Source organism: Euphorbia lathyris, chromosome 10 (genome assembly GCF_963576675.1).
Source record: "Euphorbia lathyris chromosome 10, ddEupLath1.1, whole genome shotgun sequence".
Classification (NCBI taxonomy): domain Eukaryota; kingdom Viridiplantae; phylum Streptophyta; class Magnoliopsida; order Malpighiales; family Euphorbiaceae; genus Euphorbia; species Euphorbia lathyris.
In genome coordinates this window covers 67,749,343-67,763,013 of record NC_088919.1, presented here as the reverse complement: position 1 = coordinate 67,763,013, position 13,671 = coordinate 67,749,343, and the positions used below count along the sequence as shown (strand labels likewise).

At 32.1% G+C, this 13,671-nt stretch overlaps 1 protein-coding gene across 1 annotated transcript; it reads right to left on the bottom strand.

The window, feature by feature from the left end:
• Positions 1-3,749: 3,749 nt before the first annotated feature.
• Positions 3,750-5,377, bottom strand: LOC136209183 (E3 ubiquitin-protein ligase PUB24). Its single transcript, XM_066000583.1, has one exon. It carries the CDS (start codon positions 5,305-5,307, stop codon positions 4,057-4,059), a length of 1,251 nt encoding a protein of 416 aa, XP_065856655.1. The 5' UTR covers positions 5,308-5,377; the 3' UTR covers positions 3,750-4,056.
• Between the last annotated feature and the right edge of the window lie 8,294 nt (positions 5,378-13,671).

Sequence of the window (13,671 nt, the reverse complement as noted above, 5' to 3'; positions counted from 1 at the left end):
AATACATAGGAGATCTTCTTCATCGGGCCAAAATTGGAGAAGCTAAAGACATCTTTACCTATGCATATACATCAACCAAATTGTCTATTGATTATGGCGAACCATTTGATATGGGTTATATCGTAGTATAGTTGGAGGATTGCAATATGTCTTATCACATAACCCGACTTTAGCTATTCAGTGAACAAAGCAAGCTAATTTATGCACAATCCCACAAGTGAACATTGGAAAGTAGTCAAACGCATCTTAAGGTATCTCCATTCCACAACAACACATGGGTTACTAATCAAATGAGGCAGTTCACTTGAGTTATATGGATTTATTGATGCAGATTAGGGTGGTGATCTCGACGATTACAAATCTACTTTGGCTTTTGTAGTTTATGTTAGCCCAAACATGGTATCGTGTTGTTCACATAAACAACATACAGTTTCTCGTTCCTCCGCCGAAACAGAATATCGTGCTCTTACTTGTCTTGCATCTGAGGTAATATAGCTCTGTATGCTTCTACAAGAGATTGCATACCCATCGTCCAATCCACTAGTTTTATGGTGTGATAACTTAGGAGCTACCTATCTTATCGTCAATCCAATTTTCATAATCGGTCCAAATACTTGGAGGTCGGCTTTCACTTTGTCTACGATAAGGTTGCACGGAAATAGCTTTGTGTTTGTTACATAAACACTCTTAATCAAAACTGTTGATGTCCTAACCAAACCTCTCGCCAAGGCAAGATTTCTTCAGTTCCACAATAAGTCGTTGATTCAACCACCATCAACTTGAGGAGGGTTGAAAGTAATAAGATATATTTATTAAATATACTAGTTAGGATATTAAAGTTTGAATTAGTCTCAAATTAGTTTTACATTTAAATAGTTTGTTGTAACTATAATATCATGTAAAAACAATATTAAGTATCTAAGGTAAATAACATATTATATACGTAGTGTACAACATTTGTCATTTTTCACACTTTGGTGTACAATTTTCAATTTTGCATACAAAACTGTATAATTTTTTGGTGACTTCACACCAGGCCCGTCCCTGAGCATGGGCAGGAGGGGCGTCTGCCCAGGGCCCAGAGATGAGGGAGGGCCCAAATATAGTAATAGATTTTTAGTTTTATACCTGATTAAAAAAAAATTAATAAGATAATGATTATTAAGCCATAAATTGGTGTAAAATATCAATTTCCAATTTGAGTCTTTCCAAATTATCAAACTCTTCTTTTCTTCAATTACCCATCGATCCCAACGATTAAATGATAATATTTTCGTTAATCTTCATCTTAAATTCATCAACTATATAATCAATTTTATTCTCCCATCACCACTATAACAGAGAAATTTGCCATTGTCAATAGACTTTTTTTGTCTTTGAGAAATTCATAAAATTCTGATTCACTTTGGTCTTCAGATGTGATTTGGGATAACCAATTAAAATCTTCAAATTTCAAGAACTTACCCGCTAAAGCCTACAAAGAGAAGTGATTTTGGGATTTAGTTTTTCAATTTTCTGTTTATCATGCTTTTCTTTTCTTCATTTTAATCGAAATTTAATTATCAATTTTCTAAGCTTGGTCTTTCATTGAAATGTTAAAATTATTGAAAAGTTATTTGAGATTGTCGATGTAGGTTAAATGCTCTAGCCATTTTATGCATTGAGAGAAGAAGTGTTTTAGAACATACTAATGTGCACAATATTACTAGTGATTTTACATCTAAAAATACTCATAGACATTGTTTTGTACCGCGTCAGCAATGTGACCTCCACAAAAGTTAAAATAGCTGACTTGGCACGTTGACTTGTCAACTTTTGAGTTTTAAGGAGGTCAAATTGTTGACGTGACACGTTGACTTCACGTTTGTAGGAGATTCCCAAAAGGTTATATACTTTTATATACAAAATTAAAAATGATATACCAAAATATGAAATTGGAAAAATGTTATACGCAATAATTATGTAACAAAAAGATTCAAACAGTTACATAGTTACCAATTCTGAACTAAAACTGAAAATAATATTCACATGGAAAATGTTTATGTATCACATGGAAATTAATTGAAGTTAATGACCAAAGACCATATTTATTTATTTTTGAAAAAGGACCATATTTATTAATGATTTCTCTTTTTTTTTTTTTTTTTTTTGAGAAAATTAATGATTTCTCATTAGTTATCAAAATGACGTTATAACATTAACATTTGCATAGAAAATAAAATAAAAATACAAATACAAATACAGATAAGGTGAAAAAGTATTCCTAACGTTGTTATTGATATTTAAGAATAATTTTACTATTAACATCTAAAATTGTACTATTTCATCCCTAACTTGTGGCAAAGAGCAAATTTACCCTTAATGGTAGCAAGTTAGGTCAATTTAAAAAATAATTAATCGAACTGTCTTTTTAGTCATAAATCGTGTCATCTATACTTCACATGTGCGCCATTTTATCACTTATTAGTAATAAAATACAACCATATGAATAAACGTAAATAAATTACTATATTTTGTACGAGTTTGATAAAAAAAATCCAAATATTTTGTCGAATTCAAAAATTATTAATCTGCAATTCTATTATTAAATCACAAAGAATGAATTTTTTTAGAACCAATTAATAGATAACTAGTGCATAATAAGGAACAAAATATCTTTGTTTTATGGGATAATATACCAAAATAGACCTATAGTTTTTGGGAAAGTATCAATTTAAGGTCCACGTACAAAATAACACAAATATAAGCTTAACGTTTAAAAAAAGGCACCAATTTAGGCCTCCATAACGAAACGTGACACATCATTCATATTACTCCGTTAAGTTCTGATTTCTCTCTCCACGTACAATTGATAGAACTTAACGGAGTAATATAAATGATGTGTAACGATCCATTATCGAGGCCTATATTGGTACCTTTTTTAAACGGTAAGCCTATATTGGTGCTATTTTGTACGTGGAGCCTAAATTGATACTTCCTCAAACATCATAGGCCTATTTTACTACTTCATACCCTGTTTTATTAATGATGTCTGAAATTGATCCAACTTACTAACGTTAGGGATAAAATTGCTCTTGGTTGTCGACGTTCGAAGTAAAATTACATAATTTTAAACGATGGGTAAAATTGCTGCTTATCCCATAAAAATAACATTTGTATGGACTTATAATTAAGGATGAGGTGCAAAACTACCCTTAAAGTTTTAGATCATAAGCAATTTTATCCCTAATATCTAAAATTGTGCAATTTTACCCCTAACGTTGGTAGCCAAGAGCAATTTTATCCATAATGTTGATAATTTGGGTCAATTTCAGACACTATTATAAAACACAGATATTCTTATTCCTTCTGCACCAATTGCATATCAATTCGTTCTAAAAAAAGGATTTCATATTTTTTATAATTTAATACTAATAGAATTAGAGATTAATATTTATAAATTTGGTGTATTTTTTTATTTTTTTTCACGCTCCAACATATATTTGTGATTTGTTACTGATAAAATAACGCACGTGTCAAGTGTAGATGACAAGATTCATGATCGAGAAGATAGTTTGATGAGTTATTTCTGAAATTGACTCAAATTATCAACATTAGGAGTAAAATTGCTCTTGGTTTCCAACGTTGGGGTAAAATTGCACTATTGTAGACGTTAGGGGTAAAATTGCTCCTGACCTAAAACATTATGGGTATTTTTACACCTAACTCTGTAATTAATGCACATAAAGCAAAAATTGAAAAATTTAGAACCCAAATAAATCTCTGATTAATATATGTATTGATCCAACAAAAAAAAAACTTTTACAATTCACTCCTCAGAAGATCAATTTTTACAACAATAAATATAATTTGATCTAATATATTATCTCCATTTTTTCACTTTCTATAAATAAATCAAGAAATTATTATATGTAGACAATTATACATACTGTGGTTATTTCTAATTTTTACCGAACATTTTTTATTAGCCGTTTTGAGCAAAACGGCTAATAAATGCTTCGAACAGATGAAATAAAGAGTACTAAAACTGTGTTTTTGGTCCGGGTATAGAAACAATTACCTTATCAAGTGCGAAACATCAAAACACGGATGATTTTTCAACTCGTCGGAATGCGATTTAATGATATCTCGTGCTTTTTCCTTCAAATAAGTAGCACAATCAGCTTGAAGAATCATACAAAGCTTTGAAACCGCTTTCACATTCAACATTTCTTGTAAAACCATGCTCGTTCCCGAATGTTTCGATATCAACGAGAGTATCAAAATTGCTCGGTCATCGGCCGTCGGAGATACCGTCAAAATCCTCTTCGCGACCACCGCGATTCCTCCTTTATGACTCAAGAACTCGGCTCGCCCATCCGCACATGAACATAGATTATATAAAACCCCTAAAATAAGCTCGGTCGTCTTATTCTCCCGTGATCTCCACTCGAGTTCAATTAGCTCGAATACCGCACCCGACTCCACCATCATTACCCGATTCCTCCCCCACGGACATGCATTTAGTAACACTTTCAACGCCGCATTAATCCCTTGTTGCGTTATATTATTTTGCCTCAATAAATCGATAACTTTATCGAAAAACTCGGGGTTAAGCCGCTCGAGCACACACGAACTTGAGTCTTCGAGCACGGTTTTCAAGACCGAAACCGCATGTGACTTAACACTAACATTATTATTATTATTATCCAAATTGCACCCCAAAACCCACGTTAGCGCCGGGATAATCTGATCGTTTTCGACGAGAAGTACCTTCGATTCTTTCGTCGGAACACGAATTAATCGGAGAATACTAACCGCTTCTTGTAGACCGGTGATTCGATTGTTGTTAAAACAGGAAACAATGAACAACAACAGAGCCCTGGGGACTCCGGCTTCGACCATATACTTCCGATTTCGCTCATTTTCGGCTGCGAAAAACTCCAATTCGACGAGGATTTTCGATTGGAGATTCGGATTGCGGAGATCTTTGATGAGTTTAATGAGATAAAACTTATCCAGACAAGGTTTAGGAGTAGGAATTCTGTCAATACCTGAAGAGGAATTTTCTGAAGACCAAGCTTGGATTAACCTTCTCAAAGTATGATTAGGGGTTAAATCGGAATCTTTGGAAAGGGGCTGTTTGGTTACGGGACAGATAGTATTCTTGGACGTGGATAGCCATTGTTCTATGCTTTGACGATCATATGTTATTCCGGAAATGGCTGTGACAGGATCTCTCATGATTTGCAGAGAAATTGGGCAGAGAAAAAATTGGGGAATTTCAATTTCGATTTCAATTTCAGTTTCAGTTTCAGTTTCATCCATTGAAATGAAATTAAGAAAAATCAGAATAAGGATATGAATACGAAGAAGAAGAAGAAGAGAAGAAGAAAATTCAAATGTGGAAATGAGAAAATAAATATTGAAAAATTTGGTAAAAGAAAGCTGCTGATTTATTGAAAAAAAAATGAAATTTAATTAATTAAAGGCTAAATTACACCCACAGCCACTGAGCTTTATCCATTTTAATATTGTGGCTAAACTTCAATTCTTAACGGTATGACCATTGAACTTTACACTTTTTAACACCGGTGGCCACTTGACGGCCTCAAAATAAAAAAATTTGAAGACTTAATGATACTCTAAGGAACTTTAATGCATGAAATTTTTTGTTTTGAGGTCATTTAGATGCTATCTGGTTAGGAGAGAGAGTCACTTTTTAAAAAGAGAAAGCTCCAAAAAATGTGAGACCGTCAAAGGATAATAAATAACGTGGGTTACGGCTTCAAAATAAAAAAATTCGAAAAGTTAATGATATTCTAAGGAACTTTAATTCGTGAAAATTTTCGTTTTGAGGTCATTTAAGTGGTATTTTGGTTAGGAGAGAGTCTGAATTTTTAAAGAAAAAATGCTCTAAAAACTGTGATTTTGGAAAATAAAAAATCTGGGTTTAATGGTAAATGTCATTCTGAACAACTTTAATTCTTGAATATTTTCATTTTGAGATCGTTCATGGTCATTTTGAGGAGCTAGTTAAAGTCGGTGTTAAAAAATGTATAGTTCAGTGGTCATACTGTTAAGAATTAAATTTGGTGGCTACAATGTTAAAATTGATAAAGTTTGGTGGTCATAGATGTAATTTACCCATTAATTAAATAAAAGAGAAGACTGGTCAGAAATTGTAACGTTCTAAGATGGAAGAGTTTTTTTGGTCAAAAGTATTTAATAAATAGCCAATAGAAAATAAGATGTTGGAATAATTAATTAAAATATTAATAAATACATTTAAGGAAATTAAATATTGTAACAGAAATTTTTGTGCATATGCATTTAGTGGTAATCATTAATTATTTATGCATCTCAACAGTCTTTGTTGCATATTAAATGTTTATAAAATCATTGTTTCATACGTATATCATTTGGTATTAATTATTATTATTATTATTATATGATCAATGTTGTCACATCCGGACCCGGTTCAGATCGGGAACCGGTTAGGTTTTCGGTTTGGATAATGTTGAATTTGTTAATTTGTAATAATTCGATAAGAACCGGGGTCAATTTGGGACTCGGCGGTCTAACCGGAATCCGGGTTGACTCTGTTTTTTTTAAATTAAAAAAAATATTATTTATTGACTTTTTAATTTTTGGCTAAATAATAAAAAACTTGACTAATAGTTTTATACCGTGGCAAATACAAAATTGGTTGGTTAGATGGAGGCGATTTTCACGTGCATGCGTAATTTTATTTTATTTTTGCTTAATTTTTTCCGTATATATACATGTTTTCATTTCAGTGGTTAAGAACCGATTTCTGAATATCAATGTAAAACTTTTTAAAATTAAGCTAGGTTGTGTCTAAGATACTTACCATGTAAAAAAAAAATTATGTTCAATAAAAAAAATTCGAATTAAAGAGGGTCTAACATGAAAATAAATTGAATTTAGGAGGGCATACCAGACGAAAAGAATTAGAAATTTGGATTCAGGCGGCCTAGTAGGCAAAAAAAAAAAATTAGAAACTTGGATTTAGGAAGGGTCTAACACTTCTCGAGCCATCTTAGGATGTTAAATCAGCACGCCATTAATATTTCTGGGAGACAGAGGTCGGAATCACTCCTAATCAGGCAAATTTATCAAATACTCAATCAAAATTCAAAGTCAAACGCCAAATTTATCAAATACATAATCAAATTTTAATCAAATCATCAATTTAGCACCATAATCCTTAAATTTTGTGGAGACAGAGAGGTCGGAACTATCTCTAGTCATGGTGGTTCCGGCGGCGGGAGGCGCTCGGCCCCCCAACTCCCCCTGTATACGCCCCTGGTTTCATGTGAAAATTGGTGTGGTAATGAAATTATAATGCTTATTAGGTTTCAATTGGAAAAAACAAAAACAATTCTATAATATAATATATATATATATATATATATATTTATATATATATATATATATATATTATGTCATCCAATTCGGTCCGACCAATGACAATATTGATTATGATTGAGTATTTTTTGGGTCATATATTTGTTTGAGGGAAGAGAAGGTAATTGAGAATTTTTTATATGTAGATGTTGACATTTTTGGATGTAACAAAAATATAGAGAAAAAAAAAATGAATTTGGACAAAAATTTAACAAATTAATTTTGCCAATGAGGGTTGGTCCGAGTGGTAAGGCGTTGAACCTCTGCTTGACAGGTTTGAGGTTCGATTCCCCACTCCGTCAAAATTTAGCCCTCATTGGTAGGTGATCTGTAAATTCCACTGTAAACCCTCATCGAGGTCTGTGGTTTGCCCTGACCTTGGGAGTGGGTAGACTTACCCTTACCTAAACTTTTTTCTACCAAAAAAACAAATTAATTTCTAATTCTCTTCATACATAAATGAAGATTTTTTTTTCAATTTTCTTTCATAATAAGAAAAAAAAAATCTATTCTGTAATGTAGTCCAGAAATATTATCTAATATCATTGTTATTATAGTTCTTAGAAAAATGGGATAAGCGCAAATATACCCATAATATTACAGCCAGAAGCAATTTTACCATAACGTTTAAAATGGTGCAATTTTACCTCTAACGTTAGCAACTAAGAGTAATTTTACTCTTAACGTTGACAAGTTTGATCAATTTAAGAAATAATTCATCAAACTGTTTTCTCGCTCATAAATCTTATCAACTACACTTCGCATTTGCGTCATTTTATCACTCATGAGTAACATATCACAAGCATATGATTAAATGTAAAAAAAAATAAAAAATATACTGTATTTTGTACGAGTTTGACAAAAAATTCAAATATTTCACCGAATTTTAAAATATTAATCTTCAATTCTATTATTAAATCATAAAAAAATATGAAATGTTTTTTTTAGAATCAACAGACGTGCAATTGGTGCAGGCTAAGAAACAAAATATCTGCAATTTATAATAATGTCCGAAATTGGTCCAACTTACCAACGTTATAGGTAAAATTGCTCTTACCTACCAACAGTAGGGGTAAAATTGCACCATTTTAGACGTTAATGGTAAAATTACTCTTAATCGTAAACGTTAGGGTATTTTTGCACCTTATCCCTAAAAAAATATAATTGTTATTTGGGTTAATTCTAAAATTTATTTTAAAGAAATGAAATTTTTGCAAACCAATATAGTTCAGTTTGTAATAAAAATACCACAGATACTGATATGTAAAAACATGAAATCACGGATTATTTATTTAAAATTAATCCTATGTTAAATAATAGTAATTTCATTTCCATTTAAAGGGTATGGTTAAATATGCACTTATTATTTTATTATATCTCATATTATAGTTAAAATAATATATATATTTCCTATAAATATATACATAAGGAAAAACATATAGATATTTATTAATTCAACAATATTTTACCCATATATTCTTAGTCTACACCAAAATAGCAATATAATATTATTTTGATCTGGCGAATAAAATCAATATATATTTCCATGAGATATATTTTATATATTACTAATTAGTGTAAATGAGATTTATTCAAGGCGAATAATATTATTTATTCAAGGCGTAAGGTGTTATTGAGCCCTGGTCTATTCAAAATTTTATCATTTGGCCTCTGGTCTATTATTCGGTCACATTTGGCTCCTGAACTATCCTAATTGGTGAAATTTTATCCAATTTATATGGAGATTTGACAAAACCGTTACCCCCACTCATATATAATGATATTTTGACATATAAGCTTGACATGTCACACGTCTTAAAGTTTATTTGCCACATAAACTCTATTCTGTGAAAATAATTAATTAGATTAAAAAAAACAAATATCTGAACTCAAATTTAAGTGTCAAAATATCGTCACGTGTTAATAGAATAATAATTATGTTAAGTCTCTATTTAAATTGGATGAAATTGCATCAATTGGGATAGGTCAGGGGCCAAATTTTTTGAAGAAGAAGAAGATTTAATCAATCTTTTAAGATATTTTATATATACTGTTATCAAATATCTTAAAAATTGAATAAATCTCATCTTTTAAGATATTTTTATATCTTCCTCTAAAAAAGATATTTTTTTTATATCTACCCTCTTAATAAAACAACATATTTTTTCTAATAAAAAAACATATTTCAATCTATTAAATTTTTCCACGCCAAAAAAAAAATACATTTTTTTTTTATGTTATACGGATAAAGTCATATTGAATCAGTAGGATATATACCGGTTGGAGGGCGGATTTTACACGTGCGCGTGTAAAAAAATATATATATTTTTTACTAAATCGAACTTGTGCAAATTTCTTTCGTATATATAAGTATTATAATCTCCCCAGTATATCCTTGTGGTGGGATCCCTTCCCGGACCCTCGCTTAAGCGGGGACACGTAATGCACCGGGCCGCCCTTTTTTTTATATAAGTATTATAATCTGAGTGGTCAAGAACCAAATTTTATGTACCAATATAAAACTTTTCAAAATTAAGCTACATTGTGTTTAAGATTCTTAACATCTAATAGAAAAAACCGGATTTAGGGAGGGTCTAATAGGAAAAAAAACTTGGATTTAGGAAGGGCCTAACAGAACAAAAAAATTAGAAATTTGGATTTGAGGATGACCTAACAGGCCCAAAAAAATTAGAGTTTTGGATTTAGAAAGGACCTAACAGGCCAAAAGAATTTAGAATTTTAGATTTAGAGAGTGCCTAATAAGACCTGAGCTAATTTTGGGGATGCTAATTCAGCATCCCATAAAAAAAAAAAAAAAAAAATTAGAGAAAAGACCGAAACTATCCCTGGTCATGGTGGTTCCTGCGGCCGGAGGTGCCCGGGTCCCCCTGTATCCGCCCCTTATATGGGTTGAATATAATCTGTCTGTAACTTAGATAAGTCGAATTAACAATTACGTGGGTAATTAGAATTTGCCATAATTACAAGCTATAGATAGATAGTTACACCATATCCTTAACTCTAATAGATAATACGGAAGAGGACAAGCTAATCATAATCTCTCTTTCCTCTCCATATGTACTGCCTCTCTCTTTAAATGTATCTCGTACCTGTGCATAGTTCGTGGAATCATAACTTCTTCTTCCGAACAACTTCGTTGTATGAGTTATGTAATTAATAATACGAGATCACGGTTTGATTTTGTCTGCTGCGACAACTCAACGGTAATTTGTGCTAGGTACAAAAGGTAACTCGATAAATCGTGTTTTACATTCGTATTTATTTGTGAATCTCTTCATTGGCACTAGGGCCATAGACCTCATGTTCAGTCAGATTTGATCCATGATTTACTGCAAAAACATGTTTTTGTATGTGATGTGGCTAAATCTTGTAGATCCTCTTGTAAGCCTGCAAGAAGATAGAAACATGGTCAATGGTGGGGTCGGAGTTCGGCTAACCTACTCTAATGTCTAAGTCAGCTTTGTTGGACGAGTTAAGGATGAAACAATAGCAAATCAAAGTTATAATGGAACGAATGAATAAAGTATGTACCTTGAGGAATGTTTTACTTTATTTATATTATGATCGAACTATGCGAGGTGGTTATAAGCATGTCATCTGTTGATATGTGAATGTGTGACCGCAGATCGGGGTTTGGTACCCATCAAGCCCAATTGGTCCGTGATTTATGAGGATTGGATCTGATTGTTGTAACGGTCTGATCTTTGACGGGGACTATAGAGATTTCCCGAGCCTTGGGTCATACCGAGAGTATTCATACTCTTCTCAAGCTAGAACTTGAAGGAAATAATAGTTTTAACCGTAAACTAACAAAAATTTATACTTTTTTCAAGTTAGAACTTGAAGGAAATAATCCCAAAATATTGAACTCAAGCCTTTAAAAGAGATGAAATTTGATTTAGATTAAAAAATATGCATATATTACAAAAAGAAAGGTTTATATACCCTGCATACCTAGACTAGAAAAGACTTTAAAAACCCCAAGGCACAACTAACAAAGCCTAAGACATTAAGGGTAAAAAGGTTACAAAATAAAGTAATGGCAAACTAGTAAATAGTTTAATGGAAAAGAAGGTAGATAGACAGACTTGTAATTAGGACAACATCGGAATTAGAAGAGCTTGCTAGTTAAGTCATATCACACGCCGAGTGGTGTGAAAGTCGTAGAATCCACACCAATATCCATATGATGTGTGAATTGATTAAAAAGAAGCAGAATCTCCCATTTTCTGGCCACACGACGTGTAGGTGTCTTTCCTCCTTTTCTCCGTGGATGCTCTTGGGACCACACGACATGTTGCTGTTCGACACGTTATGTGCGCCCTTTTGCATTGAATCCCTATTCTTCTTATTGATTCCTTTATCACAAGGAATCTTGTAAGTGACCTTATAGTGGAAAATATTCTACAAGCACGTTCGCAGACATTCTGTAACATCCTCGTCTAATACTATGTAGATATTTTCGGTTTGCTCAGATCCAACATCTTGAATCTCACAGCTTTAAAGCACGCTTGTATGTATTGCATTCACACCTTACTAATAAGTCTCAATCACACACTCTCTCTATTTTCGATGTGGGAGGGGAGAAAACAAAGAAGGTCACTCCTTTTAGGAACATGGCTCGTTCATTCACTTGCTCATGAACTCGCAGCTTCGCCAGAAGCGACGAAAGGGGGGCTGGGGAAGGCCGACGACTACATGACATGAGGGGGAAGCTGTCGTAGAAGCTTTGCCCTTTGCTTTACAAAGATTGTTATGAACTGACTAAATAACTAGATTCTCCCGGAACGCTAGCTAAGCTAAAAAATAGTATTAGTTCCCTTGAATCAAATCAAATCATTTAATTCCTCACCCTATCGTCATCTCTTAAGGCCACTCCTTACTGAGGCCTTTTACTCCAACGTGATCCACTTCAGACCGAATTGTTACACATTCCATAAGTATGAGAAAAAGATTCAAATCTATTTAAGCGGGATCAAATATTCACTTATATTATCAAAATTGTAGCGAGCGAGAGGAATTGAGGGAGAGAATTCCATATCACCTTAAAACATTATCTTTGTAGGACAAGAAAACAAAGAAGAAACCACAAAAGTACAAAACAAGCAAACCCCAAATCTAAGATTGAGACAACAAATTAATCAACTTTCCAATTAACAAGGAACCAAAGATTAAAACAAAAGAGAGGCATTTTTGTCATTTGACTAGATATCTACAAATAATACACATAAAAAATATTATACAAAATCCAGTCAACATATTCCATATATATATATAGAAACAAATTGATAATAGTGGATTGAGAGAGATAACCCATTATTTATATATTTAATCTTAAATATTCAGTCAAAAAAGCATAATCAATGAGGTTTGAATTGGATTTACTTAAAATAAATTGATAATGACTTTCATTGGCATTATAGTCATGGTCCCATAAATTAAAACAAACAACCCTCTTAAAAAGCATTATATGTCATAGAACAACTGCATCCAACTCCCTGCTTTAAAACACGTCTATATATACTGGTTCGATTTGACTACTAACCGAACCGAAATATGCTATATTTTAGGAACCAAACTGAATAAAATTGGTAACCGAAAAATTTCGATTCGGTTGGTTACTAGCCAAATAACCGAAATACATAAATTTCTAATTTAAATGTTCAAATAATAATAAAAATTAATACAATAAAATATAGTTATTTATGAAAAAATATATCATATTTTTTATAAATTTGAATTTCTTTTGAAGTTAAATATTAATTTGGCATTTTTAAAACCAAATACATTTATATATACACTTTGGTTTAGGGAATATAAAACAAGATTATATTTTTTTTATTTATAAATTTTGGTGCAGTTTCGGTTAAACTGATATTTTTTTGAAATAACCGAACCGATAACCGATTACTAAACTAAATCTAAATGAAAACCGAATCGAATCAGATAGTAAAAATAACTGAACCAAATTAAAATTTCGGTTTGATTATCGGTTTGGTCATCGGTTACGTTTATTTTACTCACCCCTATCTACATGTATTGAATTCTTACCTTACTAATAAGCCATAGATAATCTCTCTCCATTTTCGATATGGGATTCAGTTCATTCCTGCCTCCATACTGTCTATTTTGGCTCAAATCCAACTCATCGGGTCTCACGGCTTTAAAACGTGTCTGCATGTATTGGATTCTCACCTTACTAATAAGCCACATTCACTCCATCTCCATTTTTTATGTGGG